The 25,336-nt window shown below is 53.4% G+C and overlaps 1 protein-coding gene across 1 annotated transcript in view; it reads left to right on the plus strand.

Moving 5' to 3' along the window:
- Positions 1-1,224: 1,224 nt before the first annotated feature.
- ARID1A (AT-rich interaction domain 1A) overlaps positions 1,225-25,336 on the plus strand; it is a 53,624-nt gene continuing 29,512 nt past the window's right edge. Inside the window, exons 1-4 of the mRNA XM_084222834.1 lie at positions 1,225-2,426; positions 22,326-22,538; positions 23,157-23,615; positions 24,566-24,679. Of these exons, the coding sequence (XP_084078960.1) occupies positions 1,335-2,426; positions 22,326-22,538; positions 23,157-23,615; positions 24,566-24,679 (1,878 nt within the window). The 5' untranslated portion in view covers positions 1,225-1,334. The remainder of the gene's footprint in view (positions 2,427-22,325; positions 22,539-23,156; positions 23,616-24,565; positions 24,680-25,336) is intronic.

Raw genomic sequence — 25,336 nt, forward strand, 5'->3', positions numbered from 1 at the left:
CCCAAATAACTCATCTTTTTGTCCCTCCCGTGCCCTGCCGCAGCCCTGCACCACCTGAAGTTCACCAGGCAGGTTCAGACCCCGCTGGCACAGGCCAGGCTATGGCCGGGATGGAGCTCCAGGTACAGTGCTCTCCTCCCTCTGCCCGCTCTGCCAAGGCCTCGGGATGGAGGAGGAGGTGGGAATCTGGGTCTGAAAGGGTTGCAGAAGAGCATGGCCCAATTCCCAGTTCACCTCTTGACAGCCGGGGAGCTCCAGCACGGCGCTGGGCTCTGACTGCCAGCGCATCCTGTCCCGCTGCCCAACGTGTTGTGTCTAGATGCGCTCAGGTGGTTTTGGATCTGGGAATTCCTGGTTCCGTGCCCACCGCCCTCGCCTTGGCAGGAGCGGGGAGCCGGACTTTCTTGGATTGTCCGCGCGTGCAGTCACAGCCCTGGCGCGCCGCCAACGCCTTTTCCAGAGGGACACGGCCAAGCGGAGAGGAAATGACAACCGCTAACAGTTCGCAGAGGGCTTAATTCTAAATGGAATTTCTAGGGACAAAGAAGAGGCGCTTCGGTAACCCACGGGCAGAAACCCCGGGGCCGGCGGCCGCCGAGCGGCCAGCACGCCCCCGGAGCGCTCCGGCCGCGGGACATCGCCCGCTGCCCCCGGGGAGCGCCGCGGGCGGCTCCGGCCGCGGCGGGGGAGCGCTGCCCCCCGGCCCCCGGCTCCGCCGATCCGCCGCGGGTTTTGCGGGCGGCAGCTCCGCGCCGGCGGCGGCCGGGGCCGGCCCGCTCCTCCTTTGTGACGGGGGGGAGGCTCCGCTCCGGGCCGGGCTGCGCTCCGCTCCGGGTTTGGCAGGCGGCCGCGGCGCTGGGTAAAATGGCAGCGCTGAGCCTCGTGTCGGACTGAGCCCGCTCGGCCGAGCAGAGTCGGAGCTCGCCCAGCCCGGCCCCGCCGCCGCTCGGCCCCGCTCCGGGGACGGCGCCCGCCCGCCCGCCGTGTCCCCCCTCCCTCCCTCCCGCCTCTCCCGCACCGGGAGCCCCGTCCCGGGTCCCCCCCCACCCCCCCTTTCCTCCTCCTTCCCCCCCACTCCCTCCTCCTCCCCTTTCTCCGCCGGCTGCAACCGAGGAGGTACAGCGGGGCCAGGCCCCGGGAAGCCCAGCCCAGCGGAGCCCTCCCCGCCTCGCCGAGCAGGCCGGGGGGGAATGAGCCCCCGCTGCCCTGAAGAGCCGCCCGCCGCCGCCTGAGCGGGGAGAGCAGAGCAGCGAGGCCTCACGCCGGCCGGCCAGGCAGGGAGCAGCTCGGGGGGACCGGTCCGGGGGGGTGGCCGGGCGGGGAGGGGGGGGATCATGGCTGCTCAGGTCGCCCCCGCCGCCGCCAGCAGCCTGGGCGCCCCGGCTCCATCCGAGCTGAAGAAAGCGGAGGCGCAGCAGCGGGATTGTCCCCCGGAGGAGGCGGGGGGTGAGGCGGCGGCGGCGGAGCGCGGCGAGAAGCAGGCGGAGAGCGAGGGCCCGTCGGGGAAGGAGCTGCAGGACGGGACCGAGAGCAACGGAGGGGGCGCAGGGGCCGAGTCCGACCTGAAGAGCTCGAACGGGAACCCGGGCCCCAGGCCCGCCGCCGCCGCCACCCTGAACAATAACCTCCCGGAGCCGCCCGGTGGCGGCGGCGGCGGCGGCAGCGACGGGGTGGGGGCGCCGCAGCCGCCGCCGCAGCAGCAGCCGCCCCCTTCCCACCCGGCCGCCTTGCCCCCGCCAGCCTACGGCTTCGGGCAGCCCTACGGCCGGGGCGCCGCCGCTGCCTTCCACCAACATGGCGGACAACAAAGCCCTGGCATGGCAGCGCTGCAGAGCGGGGGCCTGGAGCAGAACTACCCGGGGCCGGCGGGAGCCCCCGCGGGGCCGCCCCCTCCGCAGAACTCGCACGGCGCCGGGGCCGAGCACGGCTTCCCCAACCACCAGTACAACTCCTACTACGCGGCCGGGCGCAGCGCCGGCTCCTACCCGCCTCCCCCCCAGGCCTACGCCCTGAGCTCCCCCCGGGGCTCCGCGCCGCCGGCCGCCAAGTCCCCCGCGGCCGCCGCCGCCGCCGCCGCCTTCCAGCAGCAGCAGCAGCGCTTCGGGGTCATGGGTCCCTCGGCCGCCGGCGGCGCGGGAGGAGGGGGCACCACCCCGCAGCCCACGGCCACCCCCACCCTCAACCAGCTCCTCACCTCCCCCAGCTCCGCCCGCGCCTACCAGGGGTACCCCGGGGGCGACTATAGCGCCGGGCCGCAGGACGGGGCGGCCGCCGCCAAGGGCGCCGCCGACATGGTCTCGCAGTACGGCGGGGGCAGCGGCCAGGGCTGGGCAGCGGCCGGCGGGGCCCCGCCGAGGAGCCACCACGCGCCCATGAGCCCCGGGAGCAGCGGCGGCGGGGGACAGAGCCTCGGCAGGAGCCAGCAGGTACCGGCCGGGCCGCGCGGGACGGGCCGGGGGGGGGTCCGGGCACGGGGCCGGGCGGGGGGCGCGGGGCTCGGGGGGCTCGGGGTGGCGGCGGCGGCTCTCCCGCGGGTTCCCCCCGCCGGGCCGGCGCTGCCGGGCGCTGCCATTGTCTGTGCTGCTCGCTCGCTCTAAAATGGCTGCCTCGCCGCCTTCCCTTCCTCCTCCTCCCCGGCCTTTGTGCGGGGCTCCCGGGCCGCCGCCGCCGGGCTCCCCGCCGCCCCGGGGGGCTCTGCCGGGGGCCCGCGGGTCGGGGCGGGCGGCGAGGGCCCGGCGGGGCCGGGCGCGGGGGGCCGGGGCGGCGAAGGGCGCGCCCGGGACAACGCGTGGCCCCGGCAGCGCCGCCGCCTTCCCGCGGCCCCGCGACCCCCGGCGCCGCCCCGGGGGGGTCCCGCGGGCCGCGGCGGGGTCCGGCGGGGCGGGCAGGGCCGCGAGGGGCCGGCGGGGCCGCGGGGGCCGCGGGGCGGGCGGAGGGGCCGCGGGCCGGGGCGGGAGCGCTGGCGGGGAGCTGGGCGATGGGAGCAGCGAGTGCGGATCGCTTGGGTTTGGGATTTGAATTATGGAGGTAAAATCCTTCTGTCAAAGCCAGGAGACAGTTGGTCTTAGGTTGACATCCCATCTGTGATCTGATTGGCTCCCCATCCCCTGCTCTTGGCCATTTATAATTGCCTCTGATGTAATGGTACAACCATCCTGATGAGCTCATAAACTTCCACACTCGCCTCCTCCGCCAGCCCCGGGACGGGGCAGCCCCGCGCCCCTCTCCGCATCCCCCGGCGTGACCTTGAGCCCCGCATCCCTCTGCCCCGTGCCCCGGACGGAACGGGAGGCCAGGGCACGTTGTTTGTACCTTGGGTTTATTTTCCTTGTGATGTTGGATTCAGCCTGGAATAGAGTCTGTGTTGTCGGAACGGTGGCAGGGCTGCTCCGCACAATGGGCTTGCTGTTTATTTTGGTTATGTGACTTTCCCCTTGGTATAAATGATTTCTTTGATGGATCTGAGGATGCGTTTGTTCCTGCCTGGTTTTGGCCCTTTCAGATCTGGGGCTGTTTGGGTTCTTTATTAGATGGGAGCATGTGGGGGGTTCTGGGGTGTGTTACAGCCTGAAGAAGAAAAAAAATCCTCAAACAATCAGAACAAACTTGTGGCCAAAATGCTGAATTTGGTTAGTTACCAAGAATTATTAATTTACATTTAACAGAACTGTGATACAGGGCAGGAGTCTGTAGCTCTGTGTCTTAGGGTACATTTTGACTTATTTTCAATGAGAACTGATCTGTCTCCTTCCCCCCCCATAAATACAGGCACTTCCTAGAGACTTCAGGTGCTGGTTGTGGTCAGGCTCAGCAGTGTCACAACTCTTCTGAGGAGTGGAACTAGGAAGAGCAAGCCTGAGGATTATCTTTATTGCTGGATGTGTAGAATTCCCTCTTTGCTGGAATAGGAATGGCCAGGAAGCGTGCAGAGGAGAAGGCAGTACAGCATCAGACATTTTAGATGCAGGGAAAAGAGGTGCTGGTATCTTTATCTGACAGCCTCGATTAAAAGCAGGTTCCTTTCTGTGCTCAGACTCGCGTCTCCAAGGCCTGTGGTGGCCTCGTGCAGGACTAAACTTCCCTTTTCCTTCTGTGTGCTTTGCTCCGATTTCAGACCAGGGTCGGAGGTATTTGGTACCACGTAGGGTGACCTGCAGCCTCCAGAGCTGCCCTTCTTGCTCAGGACTTCTCCTGCACTGATCTGAAAACTGCTCAGTGGTTTGTGCCTTGATTACCAGAGGTGCGCTCTGCTGCAGCACCTTGAGTGGTTGGATTGGCTTTTCTCTCAGGTGCTGCTGTCCCAGAGAGCAGATCTGCTCCGCTGGGGCCATCAAACATCCAGTGAGTGTTGGAGCATCCTCAGGGAAGGTTTCAGCTGCTCGGGAATGTGGCCATGTGTTCCGTGGATGCACAAAGTGCTTACTTTGTAAATCCTGAAAAATCTCAATTTAGATAAAATGTGTACTAAAATATGGAGTCGGGTTGAACTTGTCAGGTGTTTTCCTGCAGTTCGCTTCTGTCAGTGTTCTGGTACAAATTTGTAAAAGAAGCTTTTTTAGTCTTGGCAAATGAATTTCACTTAATTCCACGAGCTGCTGACACAGTGAATTAGGAATACCTGAGTAAGTAGTCCCATAAACTGGAATTATTAATGAAAAGTTGTTTTTAAAATTAGTTGGGCTTAAGGAAGGACAAATAGTGGATGTAGAAGGTTAACCAGCAACTCCCTCACCTCAAAAACCAAATGACTTTCCCCCCAGTCCTTTTCGTTACCAGGATTGTTGGTCTTAAACTGACAATTCCTCTTTTTCTGCCGAAAAAGAAAAGAGCAGAGGTAGCTAAAGAAAACAGCTTCCACGTGTCATCTGTGCTGCCCACAAAAGGTTGATTAATAATAATAATACTGCAGCCTTGAATTACAGCCTCCTGTGCTGTGTACTCCTAAATTCCCTGGATTAGGAGAACTTAAAGCTTTGTGTCTTTCTTTGTCTTGCACAGCAATGAGCAGGGTGGGTGCTTCCCACCCAGCTCTGAGAGCCTCTGGGGATGCAGAGCAGAGCAGAGGGCAGCTCACCTGCCAGAAACCTCCCAGGAACATCTCCGGGCAGGCTGGGGAGGAGGATGTGGGAAGAGCACCCCTGGGAGTGCTGGGGCACAGAGCAGTTGGGGTGAGGAGCAGGGTGGTGCCTTTAATCCCTCTTTAGGTGCTCTTTAGGAATTCTCAGTGATGCCATCAGGAGGATTTTGTCACTTTGCTCATCAGGAAAGGCCCAGTAATTTTCTGTGAAAGTTGTTTGGGTGGAATGTTGCCTGCAGTGAGAGGAGTGTGTGGTCACACCAGGGCTGGCTCCTGTGTGTAACCTTGATGGGCACTTCACCCACAGCCAGGGAACACGAGGATGCTCTGTGTTTTTGGGGACTTGGTGCTTTTTGCAGATGATCTTTTCAGCTGGGGAGCACAGAGCAGGATCAGGAGATCAGGATGGCTGATCTGTGGTGTGTGGGATGAGAAATCTGGGGTTTGCTGTGGGAATGACTTGTAACAAGGCAGGCCATGGGTCCTGGTTTTCAATTTTTCCAGCTCTCCCATGGATTTTTTTCCACTGCTTCCCCTCAGAGCATGTAGCAGCTCTTAGTAATGCGCCAGTTTTCCAGGGTCTTGGGATTTAAAGGAAACTGCTTGAGAGAAAGGACTTCCCTGCCTTTATTAGATGGGCATTTCTCAGGCTTTGGCTACAATGAAGTGTCTCCTGTAATGGGAGAACTCTTTGGATCACATTAAACATTGACATCTTGGATAACCTCCCCATAGGTGCCCTGGCATCTCAAGGCCTCTGCTAGAAGTTCAGTGAAAGCAGTTTAAAAATCTTATGTTAATTTAAAAAAAAGCTTTTGGGCCTGTTGCCATACAATAGCTATTTTTTGTTGACTTTGATTCCGACTTTAGTAGCGAGTGAGGCATGAAAAACGTTGTTGGAAATATGGTTTTTAAACTAAATTGGCACCAAAAGGCACTGTGCTGCCAGTGAGCTGCGATGTCTTGGAATGGGAAATTGGGACCTGGCTCCTCTTGGCTCGTGGTTTTTCCTTGCTTTGCATTGTAATGTCAGGAGCCCTGGAGTTGTGTGTTGTGCACTGGAGCTTTCCAACAAAAAGGAGAGTGCTGCATCTCCTTTCTCTGAATGAGCAATTTTAGGGCTTGGCTGTTTTAGAAAAAGCAGGAAAATTGTGCTGCTTTGATTTTTTTTTTTTTTTAATAAAATCTTGTTAATCCTGGTGTGGACACAGGAGGTTTTGCTGCTTTATCTTTTTAAACAGCCTGAAGTCAACCAGGAGTTGTCTAATTCTCTTAAAATCTCTAATTTTCTGCAGTACCATCTTCTTGATGCCCAGCTTGGAGGTGTCCAGTGTTTCCAGGCAGGATGTGTGTGGGATGCAGGACAGTAAAACTCAATCCTCACTCTCAGCTGGAGCTTTTATTTTTCCCTGCCCTTATCACCACTAGTTTACTGGGAAACCCAGGACAAACCACTTGAGTGTTGTGGTGAAATGGGGTTAGCAAGGCTTGCCTACTGCTTTTTATGAAGTTTAATTGAGCTGCCCTGTGACTCCTTATGTATTATCTGGGCTAGGGGAGGGTTTCCCCCTATGGTGTCTCTCTTGTAAGGATGTTGTTGGTTGCAAGATGGAAATTTGTTTTCTGGAAGGTTTTATGTTTGACTTTCAGGCCTTTTTGGGGGGGGTTAGAATATTTACTGGCTTCCTGGAACTGCCCAGTTTTATTCCTTTTACCTGCTACAACTTCTGTTTCCTGTTTCTGGAATCAGGAAAGCTTCCTGTTTTCCTTCAACAAGCAGGCAGAACGTCTTCCCTGGTCTTAAATAATATTTGAAACTGGGCTGGGGGGAGGCAGGACAGTCAAATGTTCTGTTACAAAGCTGTCCCTGACTGTTCTCATAAGCTTGGTGTATTCATAATGCTTTGGGATTTTTCTGTTGTCTCATTTGAGAACTCTGGTCAGTGGTTCCTGTGTTACAGACATATCACACGTTCCATGAGGGCTGTGCTAAAAATCCCAGCAGCTTTCCTTCAGAGAGAAAATAATGTCTAAAATTAGGCTTAATAGTGCAGCTGTTGGTTTTATCTGTTACCTCATACACGACTTTTCCACCACTTTTCTCCCTTGCGTTTTTCAAAGGAACACCACCAATTGGAAATCCAGCTTTTACCCTCTGCATCTGTGCTCTGGGTAATTAAAATATTAGAGGAGAAAATGCCCTTTCCAGTTCTTACTCTGTGTATTTAAAATTCTCTGGCTAGTGAGCCTGATCTCTTCTTTGAATTGCAACTCCTGTGTGATGGATTGCTCTGAGGAGAAGCTCATCAGCAATGCCATTGCCCAATTCCTGCTAGGAATGCTGGAAACTCAAGGAGCAGCAGCAGAAAAACAGAAACTGAAGGCAGCAAATCTGGTTGGGGAGATGGAGAAGATAAGCTTGTCAATATTTAGCCATTTGCTTTTTCCCTCTGGAATGGCCTTAAACCATCAGCAAGGGTGGAAAACAACATTTCCCCTTTTGTTCTGGTGGGAGAGAAAGGAAAGATACCTTCCTGCTGGGAAAAAATGTTTTTAAGAAGTCCTACAAAAGTTTTTTCTGTTGTGTACTGGCTGCAAAAAGTTCAGTCTTTAATTTATGCACGGGCAGTGGGAAAACTGGACTGGATGCCTGTTAGCCAGAGCCATAAATCTCTAGCTGGAAGTGAATGACAAGTGGGATGGGAAGAAAAAAAGCTGGTTTTTGGCACATTGGAACAGAGCTGCTTGGGCTGTGTTTGGTCTCTCCTGGGTGGCACCAGAGGAGCTCTGCTGCCCTTTTGGTTTCCCTGGGACAGCAGGGGGGTTCCTCACCTGGAGATAAAGCACGAGTCCTTTGGGGGGCTCAGGAGGACCCCACTGTGCCCAGCCATCAGTCCTGTTCAGGAAAACTCCAATTCCAAATTCAGCATCCTCTCTGCTGTCTGGAGGTGCTGCTTTTGGTTCTTTGGGTCTGCTGGGTTTCTTTAGGGTTCTGGAGTGCTGCAGGAGCTGGGTTTGTTTGGGTCTGGAGTGCTGCAGGAGCTGGGTTTGTTTGGGTCTGGAGTTCTGGAGGAGCTGGGTTTGTTTGGGTCTGGAGTTCTGGAGGAGCTGGGTTTGTTTGGGTCTGGAGTTCTGCAGGAGCTGGGTTCCAGGCAGCCTTGTGTCTCTCCCTGTGAAGCAGGGCTGGAACATGGGGTTCCTCAGCAGCTGAGCTGCTGCTCTGGGAACTTTGGGAAGTGCTGAGGCTCCCGGGCTGGGTAGGGTGGGGAGGGGAATGTGACTGCTCGCAGTCTCATCCTGTGCTGGGAGTGTGACCCCAGCTCCCTCCCTGGCAGTAGCTGAACACGTTGAGACCCTTTGGATGGAGCTCTGTGCTTAAAGCAGCACAGGAGGAGCTGCTGCTGCCAGCACTCGGCTCCTGTCCATGTTTGACCATTCCCTGTCCCAGTCAGACATGGATTCATCATGTGTTAGCACCCCTGGCTGTTCCTGCACCTGAGCTCGGTGCTGTAAGCCAGCAGTGCAGTCCTGCAGCTGGAGCATTTCTGAGGGCTCTTGCACCACATCAAGGAGAGCATTTCCAGGTTTGCCACAGTGTCTTTCTGGAGTGTTTCTGAGTTTTAAGTGACAGCTCAGTGAGTATTTACACAACGTGGGCATGAGTTCTCTGTAGTGAAACATAAAGGATGCTGCATAATGACAGGTAAAGTTAATAAAAGCAGCCTCAGAATTCCTCAGCAAGTATTTCTTTTTGCTTTAGGTGTTAAGAGTAAAATGTGGCTGGAGTCTAATTACTAATAATGTTCTTTATATTTTTTTCTGGGAGAAAAAAGGGACAAAAATGTATAGGCTCAAATAGGGGGACTGGTTAATTCTGTTAATAGGGTAAAGAAATATCTTTATGAGAGAGTGGATATAGTGTTTATGTCTTAATTCCTATGAAATTTCCGTGAAAAATCAGTTTGTGTAAATAACTCCCAAAAAACCTGCTGCTCCATTACACTTAGTGGCTTTTCATGTGATAACCAGCATGTCATTATTTCCTTAAGCCAGCTCTGGTAATTGAAACTCTTTCAAGGACAAATTCAATTGCTATTAACTTTCTTTCTTTTTCTCTATTTTTTTTTTAAACTTAAGTGACTTCCTCTCTCTCTTGGATAATTAACATTAAGCCTAAATTGGTCCAAGAAGCTCTGGGTTAGATGTGGGCTGTGGTTTTTGGGGCCCCAGATGCAGCTGGTGGAGCAGAGCCTGCTCCTTGTCCTGGTTTTGTGGGTGCTTGGCCATGTGGGGAGCCAGAGGTGGCTTTGTTTTGGTGGCATGTGATGGGCACATCTTGGACCTGGCTGGGAGGAGGCTGAGGCCAAAGGTGCTCTGACTTTCTGCCACTTACAACTTTCCACCCTTAGAGATTCTGTGACTTTTCTCAAAGAGAAATTCTTGAAGCTGGGAGGGCTCTGGAGTTTCCCACCCGGGGAGGATGAATGGGTTAAAGAAGTACTTTCCTCCCCTCCACTCACTTGTGAAATTTCATTCAGGTTTGACTAAGAGAAACCCTGAAAATTACCATTTCCCTTCTGATGTCAGCACGTGCTGGCACCCTGCCTGTGAGCAGCCAGCAGGAATGTTTGAAACCCTGGGCCCAGCCCCAGCTGCACCTCCAGGCTCTGGGAACGGCTCTGCTGGGGCAGGAGCTCAGCACGGCCAGGGCTGGCACACGAGGCACAGGGCAGGGAGGGAGCTGCTCTGGAAATGGCCATGCTGGTTTGGGTTTCAGCCCTGGGTTGGATCCTTCTGCTGAGGAGAACACGCGGTGTGGGCTCTGCTGCCTGGCAGGTCTCGCTGCGGGTTCCTTGCCTGTTTGGTGATGATGTTTTAGAGGCCTGGAGGTGAACTGGTGAATTGGTGAATTGGTGCTCCTCCTCCAGAGCAGGACCAGCCACGCCTGGGCACAGACAGTGAGCTGCCCCCGTGTCCCAGTGCTGTGCTGCTCACTGGACATTAGGGAAAATACTCCAGCTCAAATCACGTTAATTGAGTGTCTCTTGTCCTGTCTCTCCAGGTGTGGAGAGCAGAGGCAAAAGTGCACACACAGTAACCTGCTCTTAAACCTGTGGCTTTGTGCCTCTCCCCTGTTTCCTTGAGAGAAACTCTGGTTGCATTGCAGACTGTCTCCCTTTGCTTCCAGGTTACTGTGGGAATTCTCTCGGAGGGGTTGGACTGTCCTGCTTTGCCACCTGAACTCTGCCAGAGTCCTGGGCTCACTGCTCTCTGTGGGATCCTTCCTGGAGGCCTGTTTGCAGTTCTGTGCTTCATAACCAAGGGTGGATTTAAAGTCCAAATGACTGTAGGACTATGCACCCTGTGCGAGTTTAGGAGGAGAGTCTGGTACTCATTAACTCTGTGTAAATAATTAAACCAGGGCCAGGCTAGAGGTGATCTCCCCTCAGCCCTGCTCCTTGTGAAAGGCTTTCAACAAGAGTTCTTCCCTCTGTGCAGGAGATCCAGTGAAACGGTGGAAGTGCTGGAATTAGTTAAAACTTGATTTTCTTTTCTCTTTAAATTATCTTTGACTTTGGGGTTTGCATGGCTAATCAAGGAAAAGACTTCTCATTCAAGGCCAGTTTACTGAGTGTGATCACGTGTTCCAGAGGCTGCCTTTATGTGCTGTGGCTGCACGTGTTGTCTCTGTTCCGGGGAGTCCTGCAGCCCTGCCCCTTGCATTGCGTGGGTGTGGGGGGGTATTTTTTATCATAAAAAACCCCAAACTCATTCACTTACTGTTCTGTGGGGCTCCTGTGGTGATAGCCGTGCTTTGGATCCCCTGGGAAGGTCCTGGGGCAGCTGCTGCATACAGCCAAGTTGAACATTAATTTTATAAAAAAATTATATGTGGATAATTGGACAGTGTTTTGAGAGGAGACATTTAAGTATCAAAGTATGTCAGGGTCTTTCAAGTTATTGTGGCAGACCAACGAGGCTTGAAGGAGGAGTTTTCCATGTTTTGGAAGCCTTTCCCTGGCTCTGCACCCTGCAGGTGGCAGAGGGGTGCTCTAAACCCATACCTCAGAGTAATCCAGGTTAATGCCCTCGCTGCTGGATCAGAATTTCTCTCTGGGCACAGGGTTACACCTAGAACAGTTTTCACAGGATCACAGCTTGGGAGGGACCTCTGGAGATGTCCCGGGCCAAGCCCTGCCCAGGCAGGGGCACCTGGAGCAGGTGGCACAGGGACACGTCCAGGTGGGTTGGGGATGTCCCCACAGAGGGAGACTCCAGCCCTCCCTGGGCAGCTGTTCCAGGGCTCTGCCACCCTCACGGAGAGAAGCTGAGGTGGAACTTGTGTTTTATTTTATGGCCATGGCTCTTTGTCCTGTTACTGTCACCACTGAGCAGAGTCTGGCACCAACCTCTTTGGAATTTTCTCTGGTTTAAGGAGAAAATCACCTTGATGGAGATGTGGTTTCCAGCAGCCTGTGGGCAGAATGTGGCTCCCTGGAACAGGGCACACTGCTGGGGAGGGGACTTCAGGGCAGGAAATGAGACTTGGCATAAAACCCACCCTGACTCAGGTCATGCCCTGGAGAAGCAAAAAGCCTGACTGGCTGCTGTGCAGGAGACGCTGACAGACCAATCCTACCCCAAATCATCCTATCTGCCTGTACCTGGAAGATGTTTCTGAGCCCCTTCCCTGTCCTTCCTGCTCCGTTCACAGGCCATGGTGGTGTTGCAAAAGCTGCTTTCCACGTTAATTGTGATTGATTACCTTGCAATCTGGGACAAGATTTCCTTTGAAAAGCTATATGCTGATTTGGTGTCAGGAATTAAAATCAGATGAAGTGATTAGTGTTGTATGAAACATCCCAGAGCAATGGAGTGCTCCTTGGTTTTCAGCTGTGTTCGGGCCCTTAACCCTTCCCTGCCCTCTCCTTGGAGCGAGGTGCTAAATCTGCAGCCCCTCCTCAGGTGAATAACTCAGCTGGGGTGCTGGGGGGCCCTGGAGGGGTGCTGGGGAGCCCGGGAGGGGTGCTGGGAGCCAGCAGAGGCAGGTGCCCTGGGCTGCTGATCCCCAGAGCAGGGATTTCCTGGCTGTGGTGAGGACTCTGAGCGTGCTGGTGCTGCTCCCACGGAATGAGGGGCAGGAATTGAGGCGAGCTTTGTGTCTGATCACTCTGTAAATGGCAATAAACTGTTCAGAGGTGTCACTGCTGTCAAGGTACAGTCATGGCTCATCTTCCTTTCCTCATACAAGTTGCCTTACAGTTTCTTGTTATACCTGTTCCTGGAACCAGTGGAGACTTTGCAGCGTTGGCTGTTCCTCCTGCCCCCATGGCATTGGCAGGGTTGGGAATTCTTGTATCCTCTCCCCAGCTGCCAGCACACGCTCCTCTTAACTCGCTAAGCAACTCCCCACGTTGTTCATTCTGCCTGGAAAGAAATCTGGATTTTTCTGGATGGAAATGAAATAAAAGCCCAAGGACAGAAGCGAGTGTGGGGCAACAGAAACAGGCTTCAAAAATTACTGTAAGCAAGGCCTGGTGGTCTTTTAAAAAAAAAATTAGTAGTATTTTTAAGTAACAAGGACCTTGTGTCACTCATGATATCTGTGGTGAACCTGAACCACAGCAGCCTTGGCTTGGTGAAGGCTCCAGGAGTGTCTTTCCTGCTGTCTGGAGCTGCCTTGGCTGGCTGCAGCTCCAAGTTTCTTGCCCACGTAGACTTTCCATCTCCCCCAGCCTCCTCTTCCCCAGAAGCCCTGCTTTGCTGGATGCAAATAGCTCGTTTGGGTGTAAATACTGGAGATTGGTTGTGGCTTTGCTGTAGAGTTACAGAGCCCGTCCTCAGTAAATGCAGATGGTAACTTGTCATTACTGCAATTTTAAATATTTTTGGTTCCGTGGAACTGAAGTGGAGGCTTGAAGGTTGAATTTTAAGGCTAAAATAAGAGAAGGCTCAATAAAATCCACAAAAATAGCACCCGAATTTATCAGCTGCTGTAATGACAAGGGAAATAATGTAACTTTCTGTTTCCTATTAGCAAAACAAAGCTTTGCTACCTTGTTTCGGGTGGGATACAAGACACAGCCGGGTCAGGAGCGATGGGAGGGGGTTTGGGATTTACTGAGTTACTTCCTAACCAGGGGACAGCGGGGCTGGTGGCGATGTGTGGGGACAGCTCCTGTACCCGAGGGGTGTTTGAGGGACTCTTGGGGTAATCAGTGATGCTTCTCTGGCTGGGCTAGGGCTGTGAGAGCAGCCTGGCCCGTGTCACCCCATCCCAGGGCCGGGGTGATGGCCACTGTGCGGCTGGGAGCCGCGAGAGCGTGGTGGAGCACAGGGGGTTGTGCTGGCACAGACTGGGACTGCCTGTCTTCCACAGATTCATCCCCAGCCTCAGACCTCATGGATGATTTTGATCTTCCATAATGCACTTCTGAATGAGTTCAGGCGTTCTGCAGGAGCAGGGGAGAGGCTGAGCCGCGGCTTGGAGCAGCAGCAGGCCCTGACACGCAGCTCCTGTGGAAGCTGTGGATAAGATGGAGCTGTGGGATGAGGCACCTCCAAGAGCTGCAGCTCTCCAGGGATCAGGGTGGCTGTGTCCTCCTCGCTCGAGGTGCTGTGTGTGGTAGGAGAGGTGGGGCTGTGGGGACCTGGGGCTGTTCAGAACCCTGAGCTGATCCCAGAGGCTCCCCAGGAATGCCCATCCTGGCGTGGGAAGGGGTCATGGGAGTCTGCCTGTCCAGTTCAGTCTGTTCAGTCACTGCTTATTCTGGTGTAAAATGAGATGAATTTGCAAAGTGATGAGATATTCAAATACAGATGGAGCTTTCAGACACACAAGTGGGTAGAAACCTGTGCTGCTGCATTTTACAGATGAAGATTTATCAGGAGAGTGTTCTTAGAAAGGGACCCAGGAGGCTGTGCTGGAGGTGTCTTATCAACTCCAAAGCATGCACCAGCACCCTCAGATTTCTGTGCAGGAAAGGCTTTTAATGAATTGATAAAACTACCTTTATTCTAGAAAGCAAACTCCAGTGAGCCCTTGCGTTGGCTCTTCCTTCAGACCTCCAGTTTTGGGAAACATCCCTCGTGTTCAGTAGCAAAAGACATCTGCCCATGAGATCAGCAGGGCTTGTTGTAAAGGAAGCAGGGGTTACAGGGAGTTAGCTGGATGACTGAAGTCTGCCACAGGTTGCAGTGTCTGAATGTATTTATGGGGCATCTGGAGCCCTTTCAGGTTTTCAGCGCTGTTTGGAGCGCATATTTTGGGACTCCCTCGCTGGTGATGGGGAACAGCTGCTCTCGTGCTCCTTGGAGTGAGATCACTTAAGCAGTGGTGACACTGAGTGTAATTCTGCTCTTCCACCCTAGCCCTTCCTCCTCCTGCGTGTTTTATGGCTTGCTCTTGGCCCGGTCCCATAGCTGTGGTACAACACGAGCTCCTTCCAGGCGGGCTGGAGCGGCAGCGCTGCGCTGAGACATCCGAGCGCCTTTTTGTTGACTTGCCTCCAGTTCATTAGAGCAGAAGTAGGAGGCTGGCTACACTTAAAGCCTGATTTAATATTCAGGAAGGAAGTTTCTTTCCATCTTAAAAGGAGCAGCACCTCATTACAAGGATCACATGTTCCTTGGGATCATCTCCCATGGAGCTCAGGCGCAGTTTTCTTTACATCTTGGTGTTGCTTGGAGTTTTGGGTGGAGTCAGCAGTGGCGCTGGGGGAATCCTGGGGCGAGTTGCTTGAATATGTGCTTGTAAAGTGAATTGAAGCCTGACAGTGAGGGATAGATAGCTTGTTACTTAGTTCTCTGGGTAGAAGGAAATTGTATTTTAAATGTAAGTTGAAACTATAAATTGTATAGGATCGCACAGTCTGAATAACGAACTGCATTATCTGACCCCAACTGGGAAATGCCTGAAATTTTCACTGGTCATCAGCTATTGCACAGTAATCATAATCTTTTGTTAGTTATGACTGCCTTTAATCGGTGAATGGTGTTTGTCAGAATGACCTGCCACAGTGTAAGTAGTTGAGGTGGAGGGACAGGGAATGAGTCCTCTGGTTGTTGTAAATGTTCGGGTGGTGGGGGATCCCTTGTGCTGCTCCCATGGGGATGTGCTCTGAGCCTGCGGACAGGAGAGGTGTCCGTCAGGAGCCATCGTGGTGCTTGTGGAAAGCTTGGCACCCTCCCACCCTCCAGTTTTTAATAAAATAAAAAATAACACAACTCTGCTGGTACTTGGGCATGAACACTGTGCTGCTGGTGGGTTGTTTCCAGTGAGGCTTTGAGGGGTGACTCTCATTTCACTTCCCACCACATCACCTTCTGCTGATCGACTTCTTTCAGGAATGAGATGTTCCATAATGATACATCCTGTAATCAAAACTCTGGTCAGTTTTAATCAATTAGAAAAATCTTAGTAAGAGCTGTGCTTTGGAAAGTCCTCTGAGATGTGTGGACTGGGCTCTTGCTGAGAAACATTAATGGGTAATTACTGGATTGTGTTTAGCAGGGAGATACAGGTCACAGGATGGCTGCTGGGAGAAACTCACTCATCTTCCTTCCACTGGTACAGCTCAAGATCTGGATTTACAGCAGATCTCCCCAAAATAAATGATCAAGGAGGGGTTAAACATTGAGCAGGGCAGATTTGAGGTTTGCAGGAGCTCCAGATAGAAGCAGGTGGCTGAAGTAATGCAGCAAGAGTCCTGTTCTCCTTCTGTGTTGTCATGAGCTTCTGCTTAGGTCGGGGTGTTAGCAGAGGTTTAGAGGAATAGAAAGTGTCTGGGGTCAAACTCTGACCTACTGGGAAAAGTCAGAAGAAAAACCAGGCTCTTTCCGGTTGTAGAACTGAAACTGTGGAGCAGAGGTCATTTGTTTTGACAGCCAAACTTTCATCTGCATTGGCCATTGATAATGAGATGATGATGCATCACCTGGTTATGTGTCCAAATCCAAGTTCGATTCTGGGATTTGTGGGGGCGAGGGAGGAATTTTATTTTTCTGTAGCTTATGTAAAAATGGATTTGTCCTGCACGTTTCCAAGGGATGAGCATTTGTAATCCTATACTGTATTCCAGAAGTCAGGTTTTGGCATTCCAGGCTTATGGATGTGAGTCTGAGCATCCCAACTGCTTCCTGAAGGGAGTGGGGTTCCCAAAGGGATGGGGCTGCTCTGGGGGAAGGGAAGGGGAGTCCCTGGTGGGAGCTGAGCAGGGCCAGCATGGGCTCACTGTCTGCCCTGTGTCTGCTGAGGGACTGAAGGAAGTTTGTAGATTTCTCTGGTTTGTAAAGGGAGGGGAAAAGCAAAAAAGGAACTGTGCATTTCTGTGATGATATTCTTGGAGAAACAGGCTCCTTGTTGCAACTGTCCCAGTGAGGTGGGAGTGTTTATTACCATGGGTTTTCTAGGTGTTTTCTTTTGGGGGCATCTTCATGTCCTGCTGGAGGATCTTTATTTTAACTTCAGCTTCCCCTGAGCCTTTTCTGTCCCCCTTTAAAAGCAGACCTCCATGGGAAGAGAGGCATGGGAGCATGACCCGGGCTATAAAAGGCAGCGAGTTCAGGCCAGGGTGTTGACCTCAGCACAGCCAGTTGCACCTTAAATAGAGCAGATGAAAGAGTTCCCCACTGCAAGGTGAGCCGTGTTTGCTCCCGAATGAGGACGGTTGTTGGTTTGTGATCATTCCTCCGGTTGTGGAGGAGCTGGAGTTGCCTTTGGGGGGGATTTTGGAAGGCACAGATGGGTGTGAGGCTGTCTGATGTCAGACTGGGGTTTGCTGGAGCCTCCTGTGTTCCCCTTGGGTGCTGTTGTGTCCCTGTCCCCATTAGTCCTGTTTTGGTGATGCTGTGGATCAGCCATGGCTGTGTTGTCGCAGGAGAGGAGCTGCTGCTCCCAGCTGTGGAATCACCACAGCCTGGCCGGTTTTGGTGGGTGCCCAGGGCTTGGTGCCAGCTCTGGGCAATGCCTGCTTGCTGTTCATCAGCCCTGTGCCCTGTGAACTGGCACCATCACACGGGAAATGGGGTTTGTGTTGCTCAGGCCTTGGTGCTGCAGCAGTGGAACTCTCACAGTGCCCTTGGAGCGTGGAAAAGGGGCAGGGGTCGGAGGGGTTAGGACGAGGGTTTAAAGGTGGGAGGTCGAATCCCTCATCCTTCTTCTCCAGGACCCACTTGCTTCACTCGTGAGATCCCCTGGGGAGGTGAGCAGTTTGCCCGGAGCCTGGGGGATGTGTTACCCATCACTGGTGCTGCTCAGCATCGGCTCAGCACCTCGCCCCAGTGACCCCCGCTCTCCAGCCGAGCTGGGGTGGCCAGGGAGCAGCTGGCAGCTCCCTGTGGATCCTGCAGGCTCCTCTTTGTACCAGCGCTGGGCGGCCAGACAATGGCTGGTGCTGCCGGGGTCCTCCCCATCTGTTCGCGGCCCTTCCTGGGATTCCCGGCGCGGGTCCAAGCCCTCGCAGGCAGCCTCGGTGGCCGGGGATTCCGAGCTCAACCTTCCTGGCAGCAGTGGCGTGGCTTTGCTTTTATGCAGATTAGCCATGTGCTTCTCACTTGAAGGCGTTCCACAGGAAAAGACGTTTCCTGTGTTTGGTTCTGGGTGGGCGGCTCCGGCTCGGGGCTGAGCTGGGCTTGGGAGAGGGATTACGGAGAGCGGCCCCCCCGTCCCCTCCACCTCCAGCTACGTCACCACAACACAACCACACGCGCTCATACTGTTGGTGTCATTCATTCAGTGCCAAGATTGCTTTAAAAAATTCCCTTGGCCCCAGTTCAAACAGGAGTACAGCTGGGATGTGTTAGATTTTAGGCAGTCTGCCCTCAATTTGAGATGAGTTATAAATAGCAGTGCCGACTTCCTTAACTACCACTCTCCGAGGTAAAATGCAGGTTAATGACTGTGGGAATCAATTAGGGCTTCTCTCGGTTAAACAGCCAGGAATGCTTTTTATTATTTTTTTATCACAAATAACGGACAACAAAGCTGGTCAGGAAAAGATTTCAAAGCCAAGGTGGGAGCTGAGGGCTTTTCTCTTATTTTTTCAGCCTTCTTGTTTTTTTGAGGGGGTCGGGGGGACAGCTGAAGAAACCAGTTGTGGCCAACACCCATGTTTGCCAATAATTGAATGACACTGATTTGAAACTGGAGAATTCAGTAAATCACTCTCCTTTTTCCTCCTCCGGCCCAATAAAATACAAATATGTAATAAGGTAATGGGGAAAGTCAGAATTCCATTTTTCTGTACAGCTGTGGAGAGTTTGGCTCTTGCTTCCCAAGTGGGATTTGCCTCTTCCCTTTACTCACTTTCCTGACAGGACCAATAGCATGTCCTCTCCAATTTAACCAAGCTATTCATTCAAGAGGCCAAATTTCACTTCCACCGGACAAAATCTGAAAAGAATTGTTCACGGAATCCTCTTGTCTGCTTCAAGCTTTTTTGTTTCTTAGGGAAAACCCTGGTGTTGTTTGGAAGAAGAGCTGGTTTCACTGCACTGCCTCATTATAGGGGCCTGACACCCTTCACATCACACAGAGTGATTTGAAGAGCTTTTGAACTCGGCAATTTCAAGCTCACTCTGGGCTTGCTGTTACAAACTCTTAGCCTAGAAATATCTTAAATTACCCCGAAAGCTCTGCAGTTTCTCTGGAGCACGGGGGCTTATGGTCGCTCTCTTTACTCACCAAAGCACACAGCTTTGTTTTTGGGAGTTTGGCTGGTGGCAGGACAATGTTTTGTGAGTTTTGGTACTTACTGGTGTTGCACAACAGCAGAGATAGTGGGATTGAGGGAGAATAGAAGCAATTTCTATGAGTGCAGGGAGGTGTAAGCAGGGGGTCTGGACTTCAGTGATCAAGGAGCAACACTTTCTCTCAATTATGTCTCTCTGTGGCAGGGCCTTTGCTTTTGAAGTGTAATCACAGTAATCTACTCCTGTGGTTTCCTATTGAAAGGATTTCCCATGTATCAGCCCAGAGAAGAATTTCCAGCCTTTTGCAGTCAGGGTTTGGTATTTCCCTATTTACCCTGCCCATCTCTGTGACAGGGGTGTGCAGAGGGGCTGAGCAGCCTCTGCTGCTCCCAGCACCCCACACCAGCCCTTGGATCAATCCCTGCATTCCAGCTTGGCTCTTTTCTTGAGGCATGGAGAGTTAAACTCCCTAGTAGGGTTTTGGGGCAGGTTCAAGGAAGCTTCCTGAGGGCTGACTGAGCCAGAGCAGCAATACCAGGTCCAGAGCAGTTAAAGCCCCATCAGCAGCAGAGATGTGTGGGATATTCTGAATTAATGGGATATTTTGAAGGAAGAAACAACACATGGCAGCATCTGAGATGTACAGGGCAACCCTGGGGAGCACGAATTAGCCTTGCTATGAGTCAGGAGTGTGTGTATGAAATAGTTCCATCATTAGGGATTAATTGGCATTTACATTCCTCCTGGTGATAGAATTTTATCCATAAGGCTGCAATCTAGATGCTCTTGGTGTTTGTTTTTAGCACCCTCTCTGTGCTAGGGCCTGGTGGAAGGGTGACAGCTTGAGGCACGTTGTGTCCTCCTACGCTGAGCAGCCAGGGTGACGACTTGGTCACATCCTGGAAAGATGTTTGGGGTTTGTGTTTTGGGTTTTTTCTTTTCTCTCTCTCTCTCTCTCTCTCTCTCTTTTTTTTTTTTTTTTTTTTTTTAAGGCTGCATAAACAGTTGCAAATGTTTCTTGGAAGTTTTTTAGAAGTTGTCATGCTTCCTGTAGGAGTCATGGAAAAGTGAATCTTCACCTTGTTTTCTCCTCCCTGAAGAGATGGTTGGTCTTGTGGGTGACCACAGACAAGACAATCAGTGCAGCGGTGGCAGCATGTGGTGTGAGTGTATTTAGGAAAATAAAAAAGTTTAAAAAACCCCAAAAAAGAATGTAGCCCTTGGTAGAGGGCTGCAAAGATGAGTTACAACCAGGAGGAAGCACGTAGCAAATGGAAAAGATGTTGAAATACTTAGTCAGTAACCCTAAAGTTGCACTTTGTCAGGTGGAAGGAAGGATGTGAGTGCTTGGGGGTGGTGAGAGCAGGCTGAAGTCAAAAGCCAGGGGCTAGGAAAGCTCCTGGTGGCCCTGTTTTTACATACCAAAGGAGATAATGTGGGCAGGGAGAAGATGTCAGTAATGCAAGGGGATCCCCACAAGGCAAGACTTGGGAAGCACCAGGGACAATTGCTGAGAAGATGTAAACACAATTTGCATCTTTAAGGTGTATGGGAGCTCTACAAGGGTGCTCCATTGAGGACTGAGGCCCTGCAGCTCTGAGGGCTCCACCAGAGCCTTCAAAGATCTCTTTTTTCTGCCCCATGAATGGAAGCTCCTTTTCCCAGCTGGCACAGACCCTGTGTGGGTGCCTGGCATTCCCAGGGCAGGGACCTGGGGCTGCCTCGGGGGCTGCAGCCTCTGCCCTTGTCACTCCCCAGCAGCAGCATCTGTGAGAACTTGGACATAAAATATGGAATCAAACTTGTTCAGGGTTGGTTTGGTGTCGGCATGGACAAGAATGGGAACAGCCAGCACAGCCGAGCGTGGGAGGGCATCCAAAATCTGCCTCTGCAGGGCCCTGCACTGGCTGGGGGCAGCTTCCACAGGGTGGCAGAGGCTGTGCTCACAGAGGAGCCGCTGGGAAACGCTCTCAGGCACAGGAGGTCACTCTGGGGGTGTCCTGTGCAGGGCTGGGTTGGATCCTTTGGGTCCCTTCCAGCCTGGCAGAGCCGTGAGCCGGGGCTGCACAGAGCGCCCGGGCTTTGCTCTCCGTGCATTTGTGCCATGTTGGCACCAATGGCTCTGAGAGCCCAGCTCCTCCTGAGCCAGCAGCTCTCCCTCTGCCAGCAGTGGGGCTTTTCCTGCCCCCCCTCAGTGCAGAGCCCCCCGAGCTGCCCGTGGTGTCCCCGTGGTGTCCCTGTGCTCGCTGCTGGCTGGGGCTGAGCCTCCCTGGCAGCCACCCTGCGCTGACAGCTGGGCACACAAATGTCTGCTGGGGCTCCAAGCTGTGCTGGCTGCTGGGGAAGGCTTCTCTCCAGTGCTGCAAGGACTTTCCCCTGAGAAGGGGCATTCTGCAAACAGCAGTGAAATCCTGCTCTGGTCTGCAGCGTTCTTGGGCTTTCCAGCCTGAGCTGTGTGTGATGTGTGCTTGTGCAGACCTGTAGGGCCACTCCTCAGCACCTGAGCTCAGCCAGAGAGGGTGGATCTGTACAAACACCACCCCGGGGCTGGTGGCAGGAAGGGATGGTGTAATAGCGTCCATTGTCATGGTGATCTGTGGAAAACATCTAATTGGGATTAGTTAGGTCACCAGGAGCTCGGGAAGGATTCCCATTCAGTCCAAGGAGTGGGGGTTAAGGACTGTGCTGGGATTCATTTAGAGGTCATGGTGCCAGAACAGCCCTTGCTTTAGTGGGGAATAACTGCCAAGGTGAAAAAGCCCTGTTTTGAGGTCTATAGTGTTTTCAGGAAATCCAATTGACTATTCCAAAATCTTGGCTCCAGGCAGGGGTAGCACAGATGAAGTCCAAGGAAAGTTGCATTTCTTCACTCATTGTCTCTGCTCTAAAGCTCAGGGACCTGACTTTCAAGGCTGACAAAGTTTTTTATACGCATCTGTATGAATTTGATTTAGAAACTTTATTCTCCAAAAGGCACCAGACACAAAGCACATGTAAAAAAAAAAATTCAAAAATTAAACTGCAGTCTTGAGGACTGTGGATGTCAGCAGCACTGCCCAGTGTTACTACATCAATGTGCATTAATTGAAATGCATAAGTGTAAATTAACAGCCTGTAGTGTTTTGGGAGACCTTGTTATACGTGAAAGAAGCAGTGTTTCTTGTGAATATTTAAATTTTCAGCCTAAATTTAACTTGTTGTGGAATATCTGGACATTAAACTACAACCTACAATGGGGAAAAGCCGCTTACACTGATAATTGATTTTTCTTGGTGATCTTTCCCCCCCTTCTTCCCTGTCTTGCCACAGGAGAGATGTCAGCATTAAGTGACTTCTCACTGGGCTTGTTCTTGGTGGAGTGGTGGGTTTGGGAGGGCAGCAGGAATCCTGTGTAATTCCAAACGGAGCTTTGGGCTTTAGCCCCTGGGAGGAGGCAGGCGAGCTTCTCCTTGGCGCCGAATTGCCGAATTTCTCTGGGGTTTTTGGGGAGTCGCGATGTTTGAGGGAACAGTTCCCGTGTCTGGGTGTGCCTGACGTGTCCTGCGTTGCCTTGCAGCCGGCGAGCCCGATGGATCAGATGGGGAAGATGAGGCCCCAGCCCTACGGAGGGAACAACCCCTACACGCAGCAGGCGGGGCCGCAGGCGGGGCCGCAGCAGGGCCACGGCTACCCCGGGCAGCCCTACGGGCCCCAGGCGCCGCAGAGATACCCCATGGCCATGCAGAGCAGGACGCAGAGCGCCATGGGCAGCATCTCCTATGCACAGCAGGTACGGCTCCCTGCGCCCGGGCGGGCACAGACAGACTGACAGACAGACAGCCCGCCTGTTTGGGGAAAAGGGCATTTCCCCAGGCTGGGTTCTGTGCCACACCTGCACCCAGGTGGGATCCGTAGCCTGGGGAAGCCTTGTCTCCAAGAGAGGCGGTGGCAGAGCAGTGAGTCCAGCAAGGGAAAAATAAATAGCAGGGGAGGGAGATCCTCTTTCTGCTGTGCTGTGTTAGAGACACAGCTGTTCTTTGCACAAGAAATGACTCCAGGTCAGTTTTGGCTCATTACATGATCCAAGTGGCGCCTGCTGGACTGTTTGCAGGATTCAAAAGGCAATTTTTTTTTTTTTAAATGTTTGGAGCAAGCAGTCTTTCCTTTCAATGTTACTTTTGTTGAAGGGTGGTCAGATAGGGATCCCTAAAATGACTGTTAGAACTTGGTTACTGCCAAGAATAATGTCACACACATGAGTGACTTCTGCTGGTTTCTGGGAAGTATCTAGGTAGTGGCAGTTCCAGCGCATGTACTGCTCTGAATCTCTGCTTCTGGAGCAGAGTCTGTGCGTGTGTGAGGAACACCCTTGTGACTGGTGCACGTCCATCTCTCTCTCCCCACGCAGATGCCTCCGTACGGGCAGCAGGGCCCCGGCGCGTACGGGCAGCAGAGCCAGAGCCCCTACTACAACCAGCAGAGCCCTCACCCGCAGCAGCAGCAGCAGCAGCAGCAGCCTCCCTACCCGCAGCAGCAGCAGCAGCAGCCCGCTCACTCGCAGCCCTCGTACCAGCAGCAGCAGCAGCAGGCGCAGCCGCCGGCCCCGGCGCAGCCCGCGTACTCGCAGCCGCCGGCGCAGCCGCCCCATCAGCAGCCCCCCAGCCCGTACCCGCAGCAGGCGGCCCCGCAGCACCCCCAGGGCCAGCCCCCCTACTCCCAGCAGCAGTCCCAGTCGCCGTACCAGCAGCAGCAGGCGCAGCAGCCCGCGGCCCCCGCGGCGCTGGCACAGCCCTCCTCGTCGTACCCGCCGGCGCAGCCGCCGCAGCAGCCCTCGGCCTACGCCCAGCAGCGCTTCCCCCCGCCTCAGGTAGGCTGTGCTGCCCTGCTCCTGCTCCACTCGGGGACAGCGAGGGGCAGAGCTGCTTTCTGTGTGTTACAGCTGGTTAGCTACACATGGAGAACTGCGTGGCACAACGTGGGCAAACCTCCTCTGCTGTGCGTTAGAACTGGTTAGCTACGCACAGAGAACTGGGTGGCACAAAATGGGGCAAACCTCCTGTGTGTTAGAACTGGTTAGCTACACACATGGAGAACTGGGTGGCACAACGTGGGCAAACCCCCTGTTCTGTGCGTTAGAACTGGTTAGCTACGCACGGAGAACTGGTTAGCTACACACGGAGAACTGGGTGGCACAAAATGGGGCAAACCTCCTGTGTGTTAGAACTGGTTGGCTACACATGGAGAACTGCGTGGCACAACGTGGGCAAACCCGCTGTTCTGTGTGTTAGAGCTGGTTAGTTACACACGGAGAGCTGGGTGGCACCACACTGGCAAACCTGGTGGCTTCTCCTGCGGCTCACAGAGGTGGTAACCAGCAAAAGCAAAACCTGGCTTTGGGGAGGAGAAACAAAGCTTGGGACCTTCCAGCAAACACTGCACTGCATCCAGAGCAGCCCTTGAGAAGTGGAAGGGTTTAACTGGCTTGCCTTGTTTGTGTAAAGAGGTACCTGGAGCGAGGGTGAGATGGTGAAGGTGAGGAAGCAGAGGGGCAGATCCAGGGCAGCCTGTGGCAGAGCCTGTGATGAGGGAGAGCTGGGGATGGCTGTTCTGTCATGGCCCTGGAGCTGTGCTCCCAGCTCTGAGCACTATCTGCGTGTGCTGGCTCTCAGTGCTGGCTCTCACCTCCTGTTTTTGGGCAAATGTCACCAAGGGGACATAAATCTGTCACAATGTGAGAATATCCCAGAGTGGTTCCAACAGAGGCGTCATTGTATTCCCATTTGTGACTTTTTTTGTGTGTGTTGGTTGATGTTTCAGGAGTTATCTCAAGACTCGTTTGGGTCCCAGGCATCCTCTGCTCCCTCAATGGCTTCCAGTAAAGGGCAAGAAGAGATGAACTTGAATCTTCAGTCCAGACCTTCCAGCCTGCCGGTGAGTGGGGCCTGGCCCAAGGGCAATCAGCAGCACAGCAGGAAAATGAGCACTGGGGCTGTTCCACGTGGAAATGGGAGCCATGGAGGCTGCCTGTGCTTTTTACAAAGTCATTAGCTTCTGGCTTCCCACTGGAGGTTGAGTGGGATTTACAAAAGTGATGGATTTGAGAGGGAAGTTTAACCCTGAGTGCTCTGGTCTGCAGGTGCTGCCTAAAGCAGTTCATTCTGTGAGCTCTCTGTGCAGTGTCTGAAGTACCTGACTGCTGTCAGACTAGGCCCTGACCTCCAGGGAAAATCCTCATTTTTACCTTATTTTCCTGTTCCTTGGCCCACTGTGGCGCTGGTGACTGGCACTGGAGCATCAGTGGGCTTCTCTGGTCCAGTCTGACTGAACAGTTGTGAAAAAGACAAATTCGTTGGTATCTGGAGTGAGACAGATCAGTCCCATGTAGCTCCTTCCTTGGCAGATGGAGAACTGCATTTTCTTTGGCATCCTAAAACTGAATGTGCAGTGACCAGTTGGGGATGAGGTTAGTGCCCAGTGTTCCAGCAGGTTTTGGGCCAGAGTAGTTTAATTTTGTCTTAAAACATCAAGAAAACAGAGAAGGGTTGAAAGTTTAGGTTAGCTTGCCCAAGTTGGTCTGTGCCTCTGGCT

This window comes from Fringilla coelebs (assembly GCF_963513975.1).
Source record: "Fringilla coelebs genome assembly, chromosome: 28".
Taxonomy (NCBI): domain Eukaryota; kingdom Metazoa; phylum Chordata; class Aves; order Passeriformes; family Fringillidae; genus Fringilla; species Fringilla coelebs.